This window comes from Perissodus microlepis, chromosome 18 (assembly GCF_051167445.1).
Source record: "Perissodus microlepis isolate ML-2025 ecotype Zambia chromosome 18, ASM5116744v1, whole genome shotgun sequence".
Lineage (NCBI taxonomy): Eukaryota > Metazoa > Chordata > Actinopteri > Cichliformes > Cichlidae > Perissodus > Perissodus microlepis.
The window spans coordinates 32,824,749-32,845,114 of NC_140478.1; the positions used below are offsets into that span (position 1 = coordinate 32,824,749).

Consider the following 20,366-nt stretch of genomic DNA (forward strand, 5'->3'; position numbering starts at 1 on the left):
GAGGGACCGGTGGGGGTGACGGGGGGTGACACGGCAGGAATGTGTTTCCGCTGGGCATAGTGACGCCGGACGGAGGGACGGACGGAGGAAGAAAGAGACCACAGAAACTCAAAGACGGAGAGGGGGCAGAGGGGGCTGCTGGGAGTTTTTCCTGCCCTGATATGGAAGACACGACGACTCAGTGAGCAGAAATGCAAACGAGCACGAGGGAGGACGAGCTCTGCTGAAGTTCCAGCGAGCAACGTAACGAGACCGACAGCTTCCGTAGCTGCACGTGACCTCTGACCTCTGGCCTGAATCTCCCAGTCTAAGCCTGGAGTCCAAGTTTGGATCAGAAGCAACAAACTCATCAGAACTTTAGCTGGAAAAACTGAAATGTACGGAGGCCCAGAGAGGCCACGATTACAGCAAACAGTCTCAAAGGAGTCGATATGAATAACTTCAGCCACAGGCTGCTGCTGTGACTCACTGATCTGTTACTCTGTCTTATTTTGAGCTGCGTGGTGATTCTTATTGCAGCCTCGCTCTCTGCAGCTCTGATCAACTGAGCATGTGCGTGTGTTCGGCTCCCCGCGGCACGTCTGCGTCACGCCACTCTGCAAGCGGAGGATCAGGTCGGCAACGGGATGGCAAAGAGGAATTCGTTTGGGAAATGCTTCCAAAAATATGAGAAGGGTGACGCAAACTGCCCGTAACCAGCGTCTGAATAAACCAGAGAGATGAATCAGCGCCGTCGCCATCTGAGCTTTTATTTTGGTAACTGTGGACACAGTCAGGTGCGTTTGGTCATAAACCTCAGATAGTCTCTTATAAAGGAGGCTTTATTTCAGAGGCAGATGTTCTTCGTCCACAGAGGACGGCGTTTAACGAGGAAGACGTCCTTCTGGAGGACAGATGAGGCAGGGGGAGGAAGACGATGCAGTCGGCTCGCTCAGGCCAGACCTGAAAATCAGGAGCTGTCCTTCAACGTGTTTGAGATGCAGCTGTTTCCTCTGACACACTCAAACCTGATGAACCCACATGGAAACAAGCAAAGACTGTAAAGAATCATGGACAAATAACCGGACACGCAGGCCTCACTGCGAGCAGCCGTCACACGTCAGCCCGGCTGAAGAAGAAAACCAGGATCAGGAGACGTTTTGTGGCTCGAGGCTGTTTTTTCTCTCGTGGATTCCTGACATCGCTGCTCCGAACGTATCCGAGCCTCGGGGTCGGCCTGAGGGGTGGTGAGGGTGGGAGGGGCACGCCCCAGCACGCTGTGCGGCCCGGTGACATCATCGCATTTTTCTCAGAGCTGTGACATTTTCCTCACAGTAAAAAAATAAATTCTTGAAATGATTTCTGCTGTCACATTTCATAGCTGCTCTTCACTTTGAGAACATTCATTTCTGGCAGTTTTGATTTGGATAAAAACTTTTCTCTTTGCATTAAATCACGTTTTGAGAGAAACCACCACACTGCACTTGGTTTGTTCAAGTACTCCGAGGTAACGAAATGACAGAAAAGGAAAAGGTGACAAATCTCAGAGCATCTGTGACTCTGATGAAGGCTAACAGCTTCACTGTGTCGCTCGTTTCCTGCCATTATAAACACATATTTCCTTAGAAGAAATTAAAAATAAACGTGCAAACATGGCCGTTCGTAGCTTCTGTCAGGACTTCAAACTCTGTGTTTTATAGTGTAAATTCCACTAAACTGGGGGCTGAGCTCCTTTAAAACATTTCTTGGATGTTTGGGAGCTCTGGAAACTTCCCAGGCTCGTCCTGAGGGCTGGGAGGGGGGAGGGGGTTACAGTTGTTGTGAAGGGGCGGGGGGACGCCTCAGCTCACAGCACGGTCCAATTAAATTTCCTCCCATGACATCACCGCATTCTTCTCCAGGGAAACGAACAATGGCCGCTTTGACTTTTGGACGTGTGGGCACCACCGAGCTTCGAACTCGCGCTGACGAGTCCGGGCAGCAGGTACCGCGCAGGAGAAAGGTCAAAGGTCGCACTGAGCGCACTCTCTCCATTTACATCCACTCCAGTAATCTGATTATTGTCAGCTCAGGCGTGAACGCAGCGGGCTGAGGACCACTGCAGACTTTCAGTGTTTAGAAACCAACACGTGAAAATGTTTTCAATGCCGAATTCAGCCGAAGAGCCTAAAACATGAAGTCAGATCATCATGAGTGGGTTTAAACACAGCTGCTCTCGCTGCGGGGGAAGCATCACCAAATCAGCTGATTTTAAAAGGGAGTTTGGTGCCTTTAAGAGGATAAAGCCATTCCAGGGCTGCAGGGCTGTAAAAAGGGATTTAAAGTGATAAACAAGATGAGGCAACGGGAAACAAAGAGGACCAAACTTTGTTACGAACCAGACAATTAATCAATGACCAAAATCAGCTGATCGATCGGCGATCGCTGCCGGAAACGTGCGAGTGTTTCAAGTGAAGCGTGTTTCACATTTACGTACAAAGATGAACTTTGACCCGGTCTCTGACTGAACAATGGAACTAAACGAACTTTCTTTACAGACTAAACCCTGTCGAGAGCTGCGAGGATCCTCCACCAAGCGTGCTCGTCTCCCAGCAGGTGCCGGGGTCAGAGGTCAGCGGGCTGAAGCCTCTCACAGATAAAAAGCACCATCAAATTGGAGTGGACTTCTGTGAAAGGCTGCTGGGGATGACGCAGGAGGAGCAACGCGAGGAATGCAGCGGAGTTTAACCCTTTACGCCCCGCGGCGTTCCACGCTGGGTCCTCGTCTCCAAGGATACGTGACAGATACAAGAATCGGGTCACTGACTGCGGCCGCGACGTGTGCAGTGCAGTTACACATTAATGTCCCGGTTAATCTCCAACCTGCTGTTACCTTAAAGGAACAAACCTCACACAGTTCCAGACTTCATTCACTATTTGCTGAATTTATCTTTATTCGTAGATTTGTGTTTGCTTTGTGTGAGAAGCTGTGACCTCTTCCTGCCTCCGTGCACACGTTCATACGTCCAAGTAGAAACAGCTGACGCTTATTAATCGAAAAGCTTTAAAAGTTTCCTGAAAATGAAGAAGATTGAAGAATGCAGAACGCTGTACAGATGTGTGATAACGACCAGGTGTTATCTCTAAACGTGCAGAGAGTCAGAGGGGAGCCGCAGACGAGTCCAAGCCGCTATCAGCTCCATCTGTTTGATAAACAACCGCTGGCTGAGCGAGCGCTCCGATTGGCTGTGAGGAGATTAAAGAGGCAGGCTGGATGTCGAGGTGAGAATGCAGTGTGTGTGTGTGTGTGTGTGTGTGTGTGTGTGTGTGTGTGTGTGTGTGTGTGTGTGTGTGTGTGAGAGATAACGAGGCGGAGCTGAACGCTCGTCAGCAGCTCCAACATAAACTGAGCCGAGCGTCTCCGCCGCTGTGACATCAGCACAGGTCACGATGGTCACGAGCAGGCAGAGAAACCGTGACCTGCCTGTGGGAGTTTCACAGCTCGCTGATCATGTGACCGAGCAGTGAAATTAAAGCCGTTCTTTATAATAAAAATGAACGTCTCAGTTCTGAGCACGAGCAGCACGGCGACGCTCACACGCTACCCCGACGTTCCATAGCGTGTGTTGGGGGAAGAGATGTTTCACTCTTTAACACGAGTAAGAGAATAACTGGAACATTTGTCTGTAACAGTGAGGCGCTGTGACGCGCAGGGTCCTCTGATCCAATAATCAAATCCAGGAAAAGTTCCTCCTGCCCTCCTCTGAATCAGCCGATTGTGAAGAGAAACAGATTTTTATGAGCCTGCGAAGTAAATCAGGGTCAACCTGGACCTTTTATATTTTCAGGGCTGAAAAACACTGAAGCTGAAAACTGCAGTCACATCAGTTTTACACCCACACGCTCCTCGTCTCTCAGCTTTGAGCTTCAGCCTGACACGGAGGAGCAGAGGCCTGGACGTTTCTGACTCTAATGGAGAACACATCAAGTGCATTGTGGGTAAACTGTGAAAGCCCGTGTCGGCGTAGATTTAGAGCAGATGAAAAGTCTCCTTTGAGCCTACATTTGGAAACCAGGCTGACCTTCTAGCTGTGCGTCCTTCTGTGAGACGCAGCTGCAGAACGACACGAACAAAGTCTGCAAAGGTCAGGATAGAAGGACAGACTCCTCACACATCTTTACTCATGACTGCATGTGTGTGTGTAGCTGTTTATACGTCTTTGTGGGGACCGACCGTCACTTGTGAGGACAAAAGAGACTCAGACTGTGGTTTTAGTGTTACAGTTACCCTAAACACAACCATCTCCTAAGGGTTAGGGTGGGCGGCTAGGAGAAGCATGGATGGATGTCCTCACTAAGATATCAAAACGAGAGAGTGTGTGTGTGTGTGTGTGTGTGTCTCTCAGAGGGGGGATTTCCAATTAAGTGTTTGAGGGGGAGGGCAGCAGGAAGGGAGTGAAGGTGGGAGGCAATGATTGTTTTTAATGGCTGAGAAGAAGCCCTGTCATCATTCAGTGAGCGCTGTAACGCGCTCTTAATGTGAAAAGACTCGAAATGACTGATGAGCACAAGTTTGATCCAGTTTTCTTTCATGAGTTTGAAGCTGCGAGCTCAGCTTGTCTGAAGAACAGATCAGTTTTCCACCTTCAGATATCTTAAATAGTAAAAAGTGAGTTTTTTCCCCAAAAGCTGGGAGAAAAAATCTGAATTGAGTTCAGCATCAAACAGACAAGCTGGAACTCGTTTCTTTTCTCACTCATTTGTCTCGTATTTCTTCTTTAAATGTGTAAAAACCAAAACGATCCCGCTCACGATGTTTGGAGAACAGGAACAATCAGCTCCTCCTCAGGACGTCATGAGAAAATCCCTCCACACCTTCAGCCTTTTCTTCTTTACGAGCTCGGCAGCCCCCCCCTCCCCGAGAGCCAGAAATAACCAGCAGATTCCCATCAGTGAAGAAGCTGTGATCTAATCAGAGGGCGCCCCTCCCCCTCCTCCACCACCTCCACCTCCTAACAGGAGGGTGTTTGGTGAGGATTTAGCAGCAGGACCACCAAAGAAGCGGGCGCCCCGCCCGGAGGTGTCACCACACCGGGACGTCAGGAACAAACAGCAGCGGCCCTCATTACCACAGACTAAGAGTCCCAGCAGGGCGTCCCACCCCCAACACCACCCCCACCTACAGCACCACCAACAACCCTGACAAAGAGTTCACAGCTGCAGGGAGCCAAACCTGACGTCACAGAGTTTGGTGCCAAACACGGGGAGAGGATTAAGACCTGTGCACAGGTTGTGAAGACCTGACGGGGTCCCGGGTATTTAACCTTCGTGAGGTCATCGCCTTGCAGGTGATCCTGACACATCAGGACATGTTTGCGAGTCGTCCAATCCCACCGTCACGAGTGGTCAAGGTGGAAAGGGCTGACTCTGAGGAAGCCTTTCAGGTGAGAAGAACCAAAACTCAACCGTGACCTGAGAACAGAGAGCCTGCAGAAACAAGCCACACCCACACAACCACTGCTTCCCAGGGGCAGAGAGAGACTGTGCTGATGTCCAGATTAAGATAAAGAAGGATTATTTTGAACTTTGTTCATGCAAAGCTGCTTCAGGAGAGAGTAAAAATCACAGAGCTGGAAATGAGCAGATCAGATCGGCTGTGACTGGAAAGGAAAACGAAGCATCAAAGATTCTCCTGTTAATTCAGGTGTAATAAACACACACAGCAGAGAAACAGACTCGCTCTCTATGGAAGAGTCTGCGTGTAGCCGAGCACCAAACGCCAACACGAAGGTGTGTTTAATCTAGTTTTAATAATCCTCTGAAGACGAGAGGACCCGGAGACATGATGTCACTGAGTGAGCTTCACTTTGACCCAAAGAAAATAAAACTGGATGTGAGGAAGATTTCAGTTTCCACACAGCTGGCGCCTCTTCACCGAAGCGTTTTCATTTTCTTTTTATTGATGCGCCAGTCTCGCTTCGCCAAACGCCGCCTGGCTCCTGTCAGGTTTACTGGTGTCAGAGGAGAGCAGCTGGACACGAAGCTCAAACACTCCAACGCACGTCGGTGGGATTAATCGAGAACATCGTGTTCTGTCAGGAGAGCACAGGGGAGAGAAAACATCTGGAAATCTGCTGCAGCTCTTCTTCAAATAAAAACCCACATCAGTCGAGATGTAAACAAGCAGAACAATGAGTGAATGAGCGAATGAGCTCAGAGCGCCCGAGGACGCTCAGCTACTATCTGCTCATCTGAACAAAGGAGGGGATTATTAAAAAAAACTCATATCCTGCAGATTGTTGTGAGATCATCTCTGAGAGCTGATCAAAGATTAAATTAAGCTTCAGCTCAGCCTGCGCAAACACGGAGCCTGGAAACAAAACCCGCGCCGCTGTTTACAGAAGACGACGGCCGAGGCCTCAGCGGGGACGCGTCAGAACAACAACACCACCCGCGGTCCTCAAACGCCCAGCAGCTGCACGGCGGGCCAGAGCGCCGGCCGTGCGGCGGCGTCACAACCAGGGCGTGAACGCGCCACGTCTGAACCGTCCGCCTCGTTACTCACAAATACATGTGCTGCTGTGACGACGCAGGTTCACTGAAAATAAGAATAAATGTATTTTAAAGAAGCGTTTGCGTGACGCAGCGACAATCAGCCGCCATCAGTAAACTGTGCAAAACGTTCACATGGAGGAAACGCAGAACTTAAACAGTTTAAATTAGTTTTAATGTTTGACTTTGTAATGTTAGAGATGTTATCTTCAGCTGTGAGTGAAGATGAGACGCTGTAATCTAATCCGAGGAGATTACGGGTCCGCGTGGTCGCACCGAGGACGCTGAGGAGAAGATGACCAACTGTGTGCACAGCTCGGGTCCCACGTCAACATCCTGCGCTATTAAATTACACTGATTGGTTTTTTGTGTTGGAATAATTTAAATCCACTTTTCACTTTTGGCCACGCCCACTGGCGACAGAGGTTTCCCATCAGCTGCCGCTCGTGTTGTGAGGTTCAGCTCCAGCTCTTTCCCTGTGACCCGGAGTTCCACAGACCTGACGTTTCCACAGCCGGGGTTCGAGCTGGAGGGGCGAGGGACCGCCTCTCCATCAGCCGTGTAATTACGCCACTCGAGTGGAAAAAACACGAACAAACAGCCAACGATCGCGTTTCCCGGGACACATGAAGCAGTCAGCTCGCGTGTTTACCCTCAACCTGCTTTGATAACTTTTTACTCTCCCTCGCTATCTGCCCCCCTCCTCCCAGGCAGCAGGGCTAAAATTACCCTGCATGCATCTGCTTGTCTCTGTAATGCATCTCTACTTGTTCACAGACTCCACGCCGTCTATAATAAGAGACCCCCCCCCTCCCCCGGGCTCCCTGCTCTCCCTGGGGCGCTGAATCACTTCCTGCAAAGCAAATCTCAGGCTAAGTCCACACTAATGTGGTTTCAATAGAAAACGCATCGTTTTGGCCTCCCATCCACGCTGAGACGGCGTTTTCCTCAAGGACAAACGCTCTCAAAAATGCATACATTTCAAAACGGAGCTGTCCCGTCGCAGTGTGGACACTCGAAAGCGCAGACTTTCTAAAACGATTAAAACCAGTTAAACAAAGATAGCAGAGGCATTATACAGCAGTCGCTTTGATTACTCTCAATTTTGACAGCCCTAAAAAAGATGAATATCAGTCTGTGCGTGGAGCACGTACAGACTAGAGAGCTTTCCTGCAGATTCTTTAACTCTCACTCGCTTTTGCAGGACTGGGACGTAAGCGTTTGGGCCGTTTCAATGTGGACGCACGACTCTGTGAAAACGACTGAAAATGCTAGTGTGGACGCGGCCTCAGTCTGAGCAGGACCGGGCCCACCGGGCCCACCGGGCCCCCTGCCCATCCTCCCCCCGCTGCTTTAACGAACTCCGGCTCAGTTTCCTCCGAGGTCACAAGCCGCTTCCCTCAGAGCCTTTTCCCATCCTGCTGAATTCCCACAGCAGCTCCTCTTCCCACAGGAGGAAGCACTTTAAGTCAGTTTACAGTCAGGTCAAAGGTCAAAGTTTTCTGACAGGACTGGAAGTTCTAACTGTGTAACCAGACCAGAGTCCATGCAAGAAAAACACGATTTAAAGAGGTCGGCTACGCAAAGTTTCACATCAGCATCAAGACGACGACTGAAATAATCGAATAACGTCTGAAGGCTTTTCAGAGGTTTGGTGCACCTGCGTGTTCACTCAGGTACACAACAAAGAGATCAGAACATCTCCAATGTTACTGCAGCTGTGTGTGTGTGTGTGTGTGTGTGTGTGTGTGTGTGTGTGTGTGTGTGTGTGTGTGTGTGTGTGTGTGTGTGTGTGTGTGTGTTTGTGTGTGTCTTGAAAAGAGACATTATGATGCGGCTGAGGGGAACCAGAAAGTTAAGGGCCACAGACGATGAACGGTTTGATGAACCTGCCAGAATCGGTGAAAACGAGGAAAACATGCACTCCTGAGAAAATCTGCACATTTTTATTTCTTCTACAGGAATGAAGGGTTACGGAGCAGCTAGGTGCTGCTAAGCTAATGCACTGATTCACTGATGTGCATAAAGTTTAAGCAGCTCTGTGCAAGCAGAGGTTTTGAAGCGTTCGGGTTCATGTTAATGACCCAATCTTTGGGGAGTGGACTCCCAGGGAATTCAGCCCAAGGTCAGAGCAGAAAACCCAACAGCTCTCAGACTCTGCAGGCCTCAGTGAACAGGTTAAAGGTCAAAGACTTCAGGAACAGTGTGCTTCAGGCAGACGAAGCTAAAGTAGAGATGCTTATCCATCAGGCACAAGAACCAAACTCAGCACGAACAGCTGAGACCATCTGTCAGCGCGGTGCAGGAGCCATCTTCATCTGAGAGGAACTCCTCTGTCCACAGACTCAGAGCTGAAGCTCAACACAAGCCGGGTCATCAGCAGCAAACCTTTCTATCACCGAGACAGATAAACATGTCTTTTCACATTTCTCACCTTTTTTGATGACAAGAGCAAAATATCTGAAACTCACCAGCTTCTGGCATACTTTGCATTTTAGGAACGGCTAGGATAGCAGATTTTCCCCCCAGATTGGAGGCATTCAAGCTCAGGTCAAAACGTGATGACAAAGATAAAAGAAGAAGATGGAAGAAAAGAGGAGAGAAGATGCGTCTGTCCCGATTCGCCTCGTGTGTCTGCGCTTCCTGTCTAATGCTTTAAAGAAACATGATAAGAGAACAGACATCTTCCCTTCTTTCAGCCTCCACTCTGAACCCACTCGCTTTATCTGATCTCGGTTTGTTTAGTCTGAGCCAACATGAGCCCATTTATTCCCATTTCTAATCTGACGGCGGGAAGAAAGGCGGAAACTTCACGTGATGGGAGATAACGGAAGTTAAAGGACCAAAGAGGTGATCTGTGACGTTGAGTTTTAAGGACATCCTGAGGTTTCAGGTGAGCAGATGAAACTAAACGCAACAAAAATCCAAGTTTCACAAAGTCACGGTGCATTCAATGACACGTCTGGAATCACCAGCTGCTAGAATCAAGTCATGCAGCGGAAAACCTGCCGGGAAAACGACGACTCCATGAAATAACAAACGTGCTTCATTCCTGGATCTAAGACGAGAGAAACAATCTGAGATTAAACCTGCTTCAGACGCAGGAACGATCACCGAGCTGCAGCAATAAATCAGCTGCTGCTCGTTTTTATGTTCACGTGCAGTGAAACAGGTAAATCTGCAGCTCCTATAAACTCTCATCAGCTCGTCTCCGGTGGAAAGTATCCGACGTGAAGCTGTAATTACAGCTCTAACTTCCTGTGCGAGCCTGGCGTCACGGCGGAGGTTTGATCCAGATGTGAGTTTAATAACAGCCTGTCGCAGCTTCCACAGTTTAGGAGGTGACAGGAAGAATAAATGCACCGACGAGCTCGTACACGACTCGCCTCAGACGACGTCGCACACCGACCATCGTTCAGGTCACAGACTGTGCACGAAGATGGCAGCTACGCGCTATTAAGGCCCCGCCTCCTGAACATATCCCTTTCAATTCATGCAGAGGGTCAAAACAATCGACATCAAGGGAGAACTTCCTGCAGCCAGCTCAAACCTGATTGGTCGGCAGAATTCTGGGCTGAACAGAGAAATGTTTCCTTTCCTTCAGCTTCTCATACTCACACTTATTTAACTATAGAGAGATATGTGATGAATCAAAACAAACCCCCACAGTCTGCAACTTAAAGCACATCAATCGAACAAACTCAGAATAAAAAGGAAAAAGAATTCGTTTGCGACGCACGGCCGCCTCAGTGTTTGGGACAGGACTGGACTCGCGCTGTTACAGAAGTCCCGCAGTGACCCTGAACGCACCGCAGGCCTTTTAATTAGCACACGGCAACAAGAATGCGGAGTTTGTACTTTAAAGTGAAGCGCGATGAGTGAACAAACAGCAGGAGAAGAAAAGGACGGCGTTTGTTGTGGGGGGAGGATGGAGGGAGTGAAGGAGGGGGGTAAATAAAGACGCTTCAGCAGCTGGAAACAGGCCTGGAAATTTCCACTTTTCAGGATTAAGACATCCAGACTCACTGTGGTGGTGAAGTAATCAGTGAATTCTCAAAGTCCACGAGCCAGTCAAAGCACACGTGGCTGATTCTCAGAGATCAGGGAGACCTGTGGACGTTTATACTCAAATAAAATGAATGAAACGGATCCAGAGAACAGAGAGCGAGCGCAGCTTCTGATGTTCACACATCGCACTCAATTTAACAGTTTGTACGCTGAAGTTGCTGCTCACAGTCACGGCCTGCAGGACTACAGGATACTCCTGCTGTTTCAGGAGTGATCAGCAGTGCCGGTGAGCGAGAATCCTCAGGATCCTCTGACGGCCAACGACAACCTGGGGTGACGGCAGGAGCAGATCGACCGCGGAGACGAGAGAAAAGAAGCCACAAGAACGCAGACAGAGCAGAAACCACAGCAAAACACCCTGAGGGAGGAAGAGGGTGATGGAAAACCTGCAGGCTGGATCATATACACATTCCCTCTGTGGGAAGCACTAAAGGGGAATTGCCCCAACTTTGGAATATCTGAAGTCTGAATTTCAGGCCCTGGAGCTGAAAGGTGGATGTTTGTCGGTGGGAATGCCACCCGCAGGTGTGAAGCGTTGCCCTCCTCACAAATAGTTCAGTCTGTTTGTTTGTGTCGGCTGTTTCACCTTCATTAGACCAACCCCCCCCCCCCCACACACACCCCCACAGGGCCAAGTTTCTTGTTCTGCACCAACATTTCCTTTTAACCATTTACACGACAGTTTCACAGCTCGCTGAGCTCAGCGGCCAAGTCGCCCTCTACGGCGTGTTACATGCAAACAGATGGATTTTAGGTATTCACAGAAACTGTTCCAGAGAAAAGTTACAGACGAATGAGCCAATCAGGAGAGACCACGGGCTCAGAGTCCGTCCCACACCGTCTCTGAGAAAAGAGCGGGAATCACAGAGGGCTAAACATCCAAACATCATCATCATCATCATATCTGTGGAACCAAAACGTCCTCAGGACGCCCGACCTCAGCTGAGGTGAGTCCGATCGAGCGGCTGCAGGTTTTTATTAAAATATTGATATGTGGGGTCAGTGTATCGATAAACGCAGCATAAACCAAGTTTCTGTCACAGGCGGCTGAGACGCCGGCCCCTCCCCCAACACCGCCGCCTCCTCCACGTTAAAGAAAGCAGAGCGGAGGTTTGTGGGTTTGGAGGAGCCGAGGCCTCCTGCCTCTGATCTCCTGATAGGATTCATCCCGTCTTTGATGGAGGGGGATGGGAGCTCATCCCAGACTCTGTTTAGGTCTGAGGAAAAGTCTGAATTCCTGAGATGACTGACGGTTCAGAGCTGAGGGTGACGCTGCCGAGGAAGAGGAGGAAGTGCGGTTTCTTAATGCGATCTGAGGCAGCAGCCGGCTCAGGGTGACTCATATCAGGCAGCGCGAGACGCCGCCTCGGGCTCCAGACTTTGATTAATCCGTCCGGAGTCGTCAGAGCAGCTGCTCGGCAGGCGATTTAAGAGCAGCTAAAAGACTTTCTGTTAATGAACGCACAAGAAATCACACGGCGAAGGACGGCGTCACGGACCCGAACGTCAACCAGTGCTTCCTGTCACACAGCCAGCCCACTTTGACCTTTAAACTGTGGAGACGTAGAAAACGGTGTGAATGAGGCTTTCAGACACACGGTGGGTAAAGCTTCCTCAGCGCGCAGCTGCTCCTCCATGTTTGTCCCGACCCATGAAACGCTGCAGGTGGATGTGCGGGGGTCACACACGTGGATATGACATCACACCACGTCCGAACATCACGGAGCAGAAACTCGTGTTGTTCTGTTATAGAAGGACGGCAGCAGAATTCAAATATTCAGGTATTTGTTTCAAACTATGGACATATAAAGCTGACCCACCTCTGAGAGGTCAGAGGTCAGAGGTGACCAGATTCAATAATCCTGTGGATGCTCACATTGATTTTTCTTCCTGCTTCTCACACTGAAGCTTTTCTTTTGTCTCGTACGAGCAACGCGAATCTGGACAAACGCCAGTCGGCAGGCGGTCGCTGCGTGGACGTGACGCCCTGCACAGACCGGAACGTGGCAGCCAAGTGAAGAAGCAGCGTCACCGGCCAATGGGAAGAGAAGCCGTTTGACTGAGAGCACCAACTGTGTCGCTACACCGCCCCGGCTGGAAATCACATCCAGAATAATAAACACAGCTGACAGCGAACTGTGACTTCAATACTGCAACTGTTGCTTTCCAGAATAATAAAAGTCAATCACTCCTCCAAACAGAAACTGTGCGAGGAGGCGATCACATGATTACAGCCCTGAGGTTTGAAACCACGTCCCATAAAAACCTGATTAAAGACACTTTCAGTGTGGAAGTCTCTCAGCTGCCGCTTCCCTCTGAGGGGAAATGTTTTCCCGTCTTATCTGCAGCAGACGAGTCACCTTGACTTTCAGCCCGAGATGTCGGTACTTCGGCTTTAAGCTCCAAGGTTACGAGATATCAGATGGGCCCTAAACGCCTCGCGTTTCAACCTCGCAGACTCGCTTCCTTTTTGACCGCCGTCTCTGCAGATTATTTATCCTCTAAAGTTTCAAACTGACCTGGATTACAGCCAGCGTTGGCTTTAATCCATCTGACAGAAACTGCAGTTCCTGTGACGTCCACCAGAGGCTGCAGCAGCGTGTCGGTGGCCACAGACTCAGCTGTAGATGTGACAACTCTATGAAACCCATCTGTTTAAACAGGATCAGGGCTTAAAGTTTGGATTCTTAGGGGCGTGGCCTGTTTGACTGACAGGTAAATGGTGACACAGGCGGCTGTAGCTGCTAGCTGTCTGCTAGCTTCACCAGAACTGGACCTCTGCAGCGTGTTTGTGCTGTTGGAGCATTTTTAATGAGTTTTTTATTGTCCTAACAGACCGAGAAGAAGTCTGAGCTCTGCAACGTCACCACCCAAAGCTCACAAACAAATGATTCAACATCAAGTCTCATTTAACTGTGAAAACTAAACTTCATGAACATGTTTAACACAAAGGATGGTAAAGTTCTGCTGTTGAAGGTCATAAGGTCTTCAGATGACCATCTCTGCAGTCCGACCAGACTCCAGGGACAAAAACACTCATTTTAGCTGAAACAGTTGAGCCTGAGAGGCTCGCAGCATAAACATCAACCCAATAGAGGCACCTGCAGCTTCCACGCAGAGCGACGTGAAGGCTTCAGTATGTAAAGGCTGTTATTCAAACAGGAAGAGGTAAAAACACCAGACGGCTGAACTGCGCTTCACCGCTGACCTCGCCCACAGCAGCAGATCGAGCTTCGCTTCAAAGATCCAAACTCTCCAACTCTGGAGGCTTTGGGATTAAGTTAAAGAAAGCGAGCTTCCTTTAAGACGAGCGGCCTGAGCGTCACATGCAAACAGCTGGCCTCGCTCTGACCGTCTGGGGAGGGGTCCGTTACTCGCTTCAGTACCCGAGCGTCTCTTTGAAGTCTGAACATGGACGCCGAACATCAGTGAATTCATCAAAAGATGACAAACTCGGGAATCTTCAGAAGCAGGAGGAAGATTTAAACTTAACCTGTGACTCTGAAGAAACACCTGACGGGGGTTTAAACGCCTCAGGCCGACGTCTGCCACGAGACCGTCAGACCAGAGGGACCAGAGGGACTTAGAGGGGAAATTTAAAGGTAGTGGAGGGTTAAGGGTGGCTTTGGGCTGGAGGTCTCTCTCATCAGCTGCAATGAGCCAGCAGCCATCGTCCAGCTGTGCAGCTCTCGTAATTGCTCCACATCCCAGTTTCCCACGCTGCGCTCATTCCTGAGACACCAAACAATGCCCCCCTCCCCCTCGCTCAGCCCCAGCCTGGTATAATTTGCAACAGCTGGACACTCCAGAGGAAGAAAAACGTCTTTTGATGGCAGGTTGGGAAACAGGGTTTTCCCACAGTGCACTGCTCTCTGACTCACAGCGAACAGACGCCTCACACATCAGCTGCTGTGGAGCGATCATCATCATCGTCATGTTCAGCCGAGGAGCATCAGATCCAAAACGCAGCCAACTCCCAACATCTGGATGTTTGGTCTGCAGTGTGAAAGAGCTGGGGTGGTTCGGCATCCTGGGTGAGGCGTCTCACGTCCAGGAATCGGACCCAGGAGACACTGGACAGATTGTATTTCTCGGCTGGTTAGGACCGCCTCAGCGTCCCCTCAGAGCAGCTGGAGGAGGTGGCCGGGGAGGTCTGCATATCTGCTGCTCCCACAACCCCGAAAACGTCAGAACAGATGAGTCATTATGAATCTAACAAACTGCATTTATTGAACTAAAAGTTGTTTTTTGTTTTTTTTTTTGGGGGGGGGGGGGGATCAATGGTGGGAAAAAGTGGAGGTGGGACACCAGAGCTGGTGTCTCAGATTCTCTGAAGCACCCATCACCTGGCTTCAAATCACAGCCACAGAATTTAGTCGGCACACGCGCTTTTATTTTGACAGGATTCTTTATACCCTTCCTGTGTCTGACTTCCTGGCCTCCTCACCTGCTCTGGGCACTGCGACACACCTTCCACACTTATGCCGGGTACACACAGGGAGCGCCCAGGAGGAAACCGCGGTACTGAACAGGCCAATCACAGCCATCGTGGACCGCGTCGCCCATTTTTCTCCTGAAGTGCCCGACAGGTGACGGCACGCGGTTTCAGAGGGTCTGCGATAAATGAGACCTACACTGAAACTTTCACTTCAGGCTCAGAAAAGCTTTTCTAAAACAGTGCTGCTCATCTCGCCATGGTAACCACCAACCTCTGCCACCACAATAACCACAGAAGAAGAAGCGACAGCGAGTGACACCAAAAGCCAACCGACACTTGAAACCTCAGACATTCAGTAAATGTTGTTTCAATAATTGCTGGAAGCCGGATTGGTTTCAGCTAGAAGGAAGTTTCCGACGTGGCGGTGGAGGTGGGCTCGGGGGCGGGGCCTCCTTCACACAGTCACATTAATATTCAGCTCTTCACAGCAGAGGAATGTGGAGGGTTTGGAGGAGGAGCAGCCTTCGCGTACGTCAGGTCATCGTGTACTGAACAAACTCAGACAGACGTGATAAAGTTCGTTTAATCAAAACATGAAGAACCGAAACGTTTCTCCCTCAGTCTGTTAGGCGGGAAAGGTTCGATTACACCAACAGAAACCCACAAATCTCTTCTTTGACCAGACTTCATTCAATTTTTGGTTAATTCTACATCAAACATTTGCCGTCAGCCTGTCCTGTGAAGTCCTCGTGCTGGTGAATCCAGATAAATGAGGGGCCCCTCTGCATCCATCTGCACGGTGTGTTCCTCTTTGTGGGTCTTTCATGTCGCCCTCATCGAGTCGGGACATGTCGCTTTCCCGCTGCAGACGCACTGCAGCACATCAAAGAGTCCCCACGCGCACACATGCGCACGCACACACGCGCACGCACACACACACACGGCCGGTTTCCTGAGATTAAGCTGCAGCTTTATCATCCGCACACTTTAAACTCATTCGCAGGTTTAGAGATGAAACACGAGCGAGCTGCGATTCTACGGCGTGCACTTTGTGCCAAAATCACGCTCGGAGAACGTTTGCGTCTTCACCGCCTGCGTTACAGCACGAGCTGATTTCTAATCCTCTGCTCAGATTTCACTTTTGCACAAATTGAACCTCATTCACTTAAATTTGATCCACCTGTGAAACACCTCAATGAATCAGCACCTGACGTCATTCACGCGCTCTTTAAAGGCTTCGGTAAGAAGATTAGATTTGATGTTACTGCAGACATTCATCTGTGATCCACGACTGGATTGGTCAGACCTTTCCTAAACCTTTAATATCACGCTCCATAAAGTGAAGCATCAAACCTGCTCTCAGCATGAACATGAAGGACCTGATTCTGTGTTACTGCCAAAGCTGAAGTGAAGACTCGCACTCCTAACGTTGAGCAGAGATGACAGTTCCTCTGCTCCGTCTGAGGTTCCTGTGAGAAACGATTGTATTTAGGAGATCGGATCAGCAGGAAATGACCTCTTCACTCTGCGTTCAGGAAACTCAACGAGCTGTTCAACCATCAACAAACAGCCACGCGATGACTTCCTGAAAGATTAAAACCTGAGAACCGTCAGCGCGTCCTGAGGTTCAGGCGGGACCGCGGCAGAGCGCGAGCACTGACTGACTGACTGGTCCTCGATGCAGCGCCACGTGAACCGGCTCTCCGACTGCTGAGGGCCTCTCGAGCAGAGGACTGACCAGCACCACCAGCTGCTGATGGTGTAGGTGGAGACGGAAGCAGATGTGTGTAAGCCACAGGTGTTGAACTGCAGGCCTCGAGGGCCGGAGTCCTGCAGGGTTTAGATGTGTCCTTGGTCCATCACAGCTGATTTGAATCGCCAAATGACCTCAACGTGTCCTGAAGTTCTCCAGAGGCCTGCTAATGAACTAGTCATGTGATTCAGGTGTGCTGACCCAGGGTGAGATCTAAAACCTGCAGGACACCGGCGCTCGAGGCCTGGAGTTGGACACCACTGGTTAACAGACGTGCACGCCGGTGCGCTCGTGGACTCATGCGTCCGTCAACCAGCAGCACGCCGACCTTCACAACTTCTTCGAGACTCCTCAGTAACAACCTGGAGGCTCAGCTGGGGGCGCTCAGGTGCTCACTGCCTGCTTTCTTTACATGGATCCCTGGACTGCACAGATCTGTGCCACAATCACTTCACACACCTGAAAGCAGCAGAGCTCTGATCACGCAGCGCCGCGGGCCGAGAGAAGGCGGCGTGTAATTAAGGCAGCAGCACCTGAGGCCACAGAGAGCCCAGCTCAGCTCCAAGCAACGGCATGACCGAAGCCCTCAGGAATGTGGAGCACTGTTAAAAACAGAGGAGGCCTCAGGCGGCAGAAATAGACAGGTATTTTTAAAAGGCCGAGTCAGGAAGACTGAGACGACTTCCAGCAGAGACACAGATCATCCTGACAGATCTTACAACAGCTCAACCCAAACCTCTCACTTCACATTCAGACGCACAGCAGCGACAGGAGGCAGCTGGGAGCGTTCTCCTGCACCTCACAGCCGGTGCATACTTCCTGTCATATCAGAAAAAAATGCTCTTCAGGGTTAAACTTTTTCATCTAGCTTGAAAATATGCCAACATGAAGCGCACACAGACTGAAGGAGGCCTGATGCAGAAGAAACGCAGCGATACATAAATGACTGAGCTCATGAGCTGCAAGAGCTCAGCTACAGTTACTTCATCCTGTTTAAACAGGGAGGATGAATATTCCCGGGGGAAGCAGGAGATGCGGCTGAAAGAGGTCAAAATAGACCCTGAGCACGTCTGAGAATCATAAACACCAACAACTGAAACCAGTGCTGGTGGTGCGTTCAGAGGCGGCTGGGACACCGAGCTGCCAACTCAATCCATGAGCGAGCAAATGGCACAGAGGTGATGGAGACCCAGCACGAGCTCCACCTGCTTTCAGTCAGGTCAGAAAATAGCTGCGACCCCCCCAAACACACACACACACACACACACACACACACACTACTACATCTCTGATTCCAGCGCCATCTTAAAAAATAGAACTCAAGTAAATACAAGTAGAATGTCATCTCTGACCCTGTTTGACGTCATACTGCCAGAAAACAGTCATCTCTCCTGTTGAAGAAAGTCTCACCAGACTCCGTAGAAAATTCCACAGATTTAAATGTTCCCTGAGCATTTCCACCTCTCACAGCTGTTCAGCGCGCTGCACTTAGACCAGAAGCGCCAAGTTTATAGTGTAATTCTATTAAACAGAGAGTGCTTTGATGTGCTGACTGAGGCCGAATAGAAGAGAGGGACCCGCAGATGTGTGTTTGTGTCGTTTCGTGTGGCAGTTTTAACAGAAAAGAAAGAAACCCGAAATTTCAATGTTTAGGGGGGTTCGGCTCAGCGGAGAGGAACGTGCAGGGGGTCAGACTGAGTAGAACGTTTGAGTACACGGTGGTCACGTATGCCTCTCTTGTTTCTGACTGTTTGAAGCCATATCAGGTAATCAATCTCCTCCAGAGTTTCGCAACTTCTTTATTTCCCAGCCAGACTCCATAGAAAATTACACTACTTTAACTTTTCCATCCAGTTTGCTTCCACCGCAGATTTTCATCTGCTTTGGAATGTGAGGACGTGCATTCAATTCGTGAAACAAACACTTCTCCAAACACACACAGAGCTCACTGACCTAAAGCGCAGAAACTCGCAACACTAAATATGGGATTCCGTGTAAGACGGTGTGGTTTGAGTGTTTTGGCTGTAAGCCGAATGAAAGACTGACACATCCAGATGCGTAAACATTTGTGTCTGTGTTGGTTTGTGCAGCTGTTTTCAGCGGGGAGGAAAGAAAAGCTTAAATGTGGAGTTTCTTAAAGGAGGTGAGCGCGAGAGGTGTTCGGGGTCTTACCGAGGTGCAGGGTGAGGTTGATGGAGTTCGGGTACTGAATCCCCGCCAGCATGGTCTGGCTCTGCCACCAGGTAGTGTCCTGCTGGTTGTTGTAGTCGGTCAGGTACGCGGCGCCGTGGTGGTTCCGCGGGTCCCTGGCGTCGCAGATGTGGCACGACTTGGTGACCCCGGTGGCGCCGGTCTGCACGCAGTACTCCTCGGGCGGAGAGCCGCAGGTATTGGTGGCCACCACCGTCACGTTGAAGGCAGCGTTGACGAACTCGGGCATGCAGCGCTGCGGTCGGTCCCGCTCGTCCGAGCACTCGTCCATGGCAGCGCGCACGCACAGCGCCGCCGCCCAGCTCAGAGCCACCAGAGCCCGGATCACACTCGGCATTTTTCCTGCCCCCTCCGTCCTCCCTCACGATCAGAAGACTGCGCGCGGCTCCCTCGCGAACTCTCCTTCAACTTTTCAGAGTTTGCAGAAACTCCCCGGTTACCGACATGAACCGTCTCCGGGCAGCGACTGAAGCGTAGGGCGGGTGTCTCCGTCCCGGCCGCCTCCGCAGCTCGTGTCCGGCTGTGCTGTGTACTGTGTGGGGGTGTGCGGGTCTGCGCTCGGCCTCAGCTCTTTGTGTCCGCCGCCGCCATGCAACAAACTCCAGCAGGAAAAGACGAGAGTCCAGACTACACCCAGTGCGCTACTGCGCAGCTCCGAGGCGCAGAGGACCCTCCGCCACTTCCGTCACAAATCTGCAGAAAAATCCTCGGAAATCACAGCGCGAGCCACTTTTTCACCTGCACACGTCCCGCAGGTGTGCAAAGACCCAGAAAAGGCGGTGGACATGAAATCATTTCAGTATTTACAATAAAAAGGCGCTTATCTGACCCAAAGAGCAACTTTGAAGCGCTAAGAACAGAGTAAAGAGTTAAATATTCAGGTCAAACACGAGTCTGGCGAACAGCAGATCACCTGATCTCTCTTCTTCATCTTAACAATTTCACTTATTCATCAACACGGGCGGACATTAAGTCTGTGTGTCCTGGGGTGGGTGGGTGTGAGGGGGAGGGGGGGCCTTCTCTAAACATCCCCAGTTGTTTTCCGGTGAAGGTGAGATTTTATTATTATTTTTAATAGAAGGAACATCTTCACTTATTTAAAGACAAGAACACAGACGTCAGACACCAGAGGTTTGTGTTAACAATCCAGATCCAGACTTTATTTGTGTAAGCTGAGCTCAACAAAGCCTAAACCCCACTCAGAGAGAAGTTAATCCAGACTTTCTGCTTCAGGCTCTGAGCGAGCTCCAATAAAAGGTCGTTTTTGACTCTTCTGCATGTTTCTGGATGTTTGAGGTGATGTCTAACGCAGTCACAGTCATCACCACAGAAACAGAAACACAGAGAGCTTCTCCCAGCTGCTGTGGCACATTTTTACAGCAGACC

The 20,366-nt window shown here is 50.2% G+C and overlaps 1 protein-coding gene across 1 annotated transcript in view; it reads right to left on the minus strand.

Annotated features, from left to right (window-relative positions):
* The window catches only part of lamc1 (laminin, gamma 1), a 48,746-nt gene extending 29,095 nt beyond the window's left edge, over window positions 1-19,651 (minus strand). The window contains exon 1 of the mRNA XM_084912136.1: window positions 18,942-19,651. Coding sequence (XP_084768262.1) covers window positions 18,942-19,317 — 376 coding nt within the window. The 5' untranslated portion in view covers window positions 19,318-19,651. The remainder of the gene's footprint in view (window positions 1-18,941) is intronic.
* Window positions 19,652-20,366: the final 715 nt, after the last annotated feature.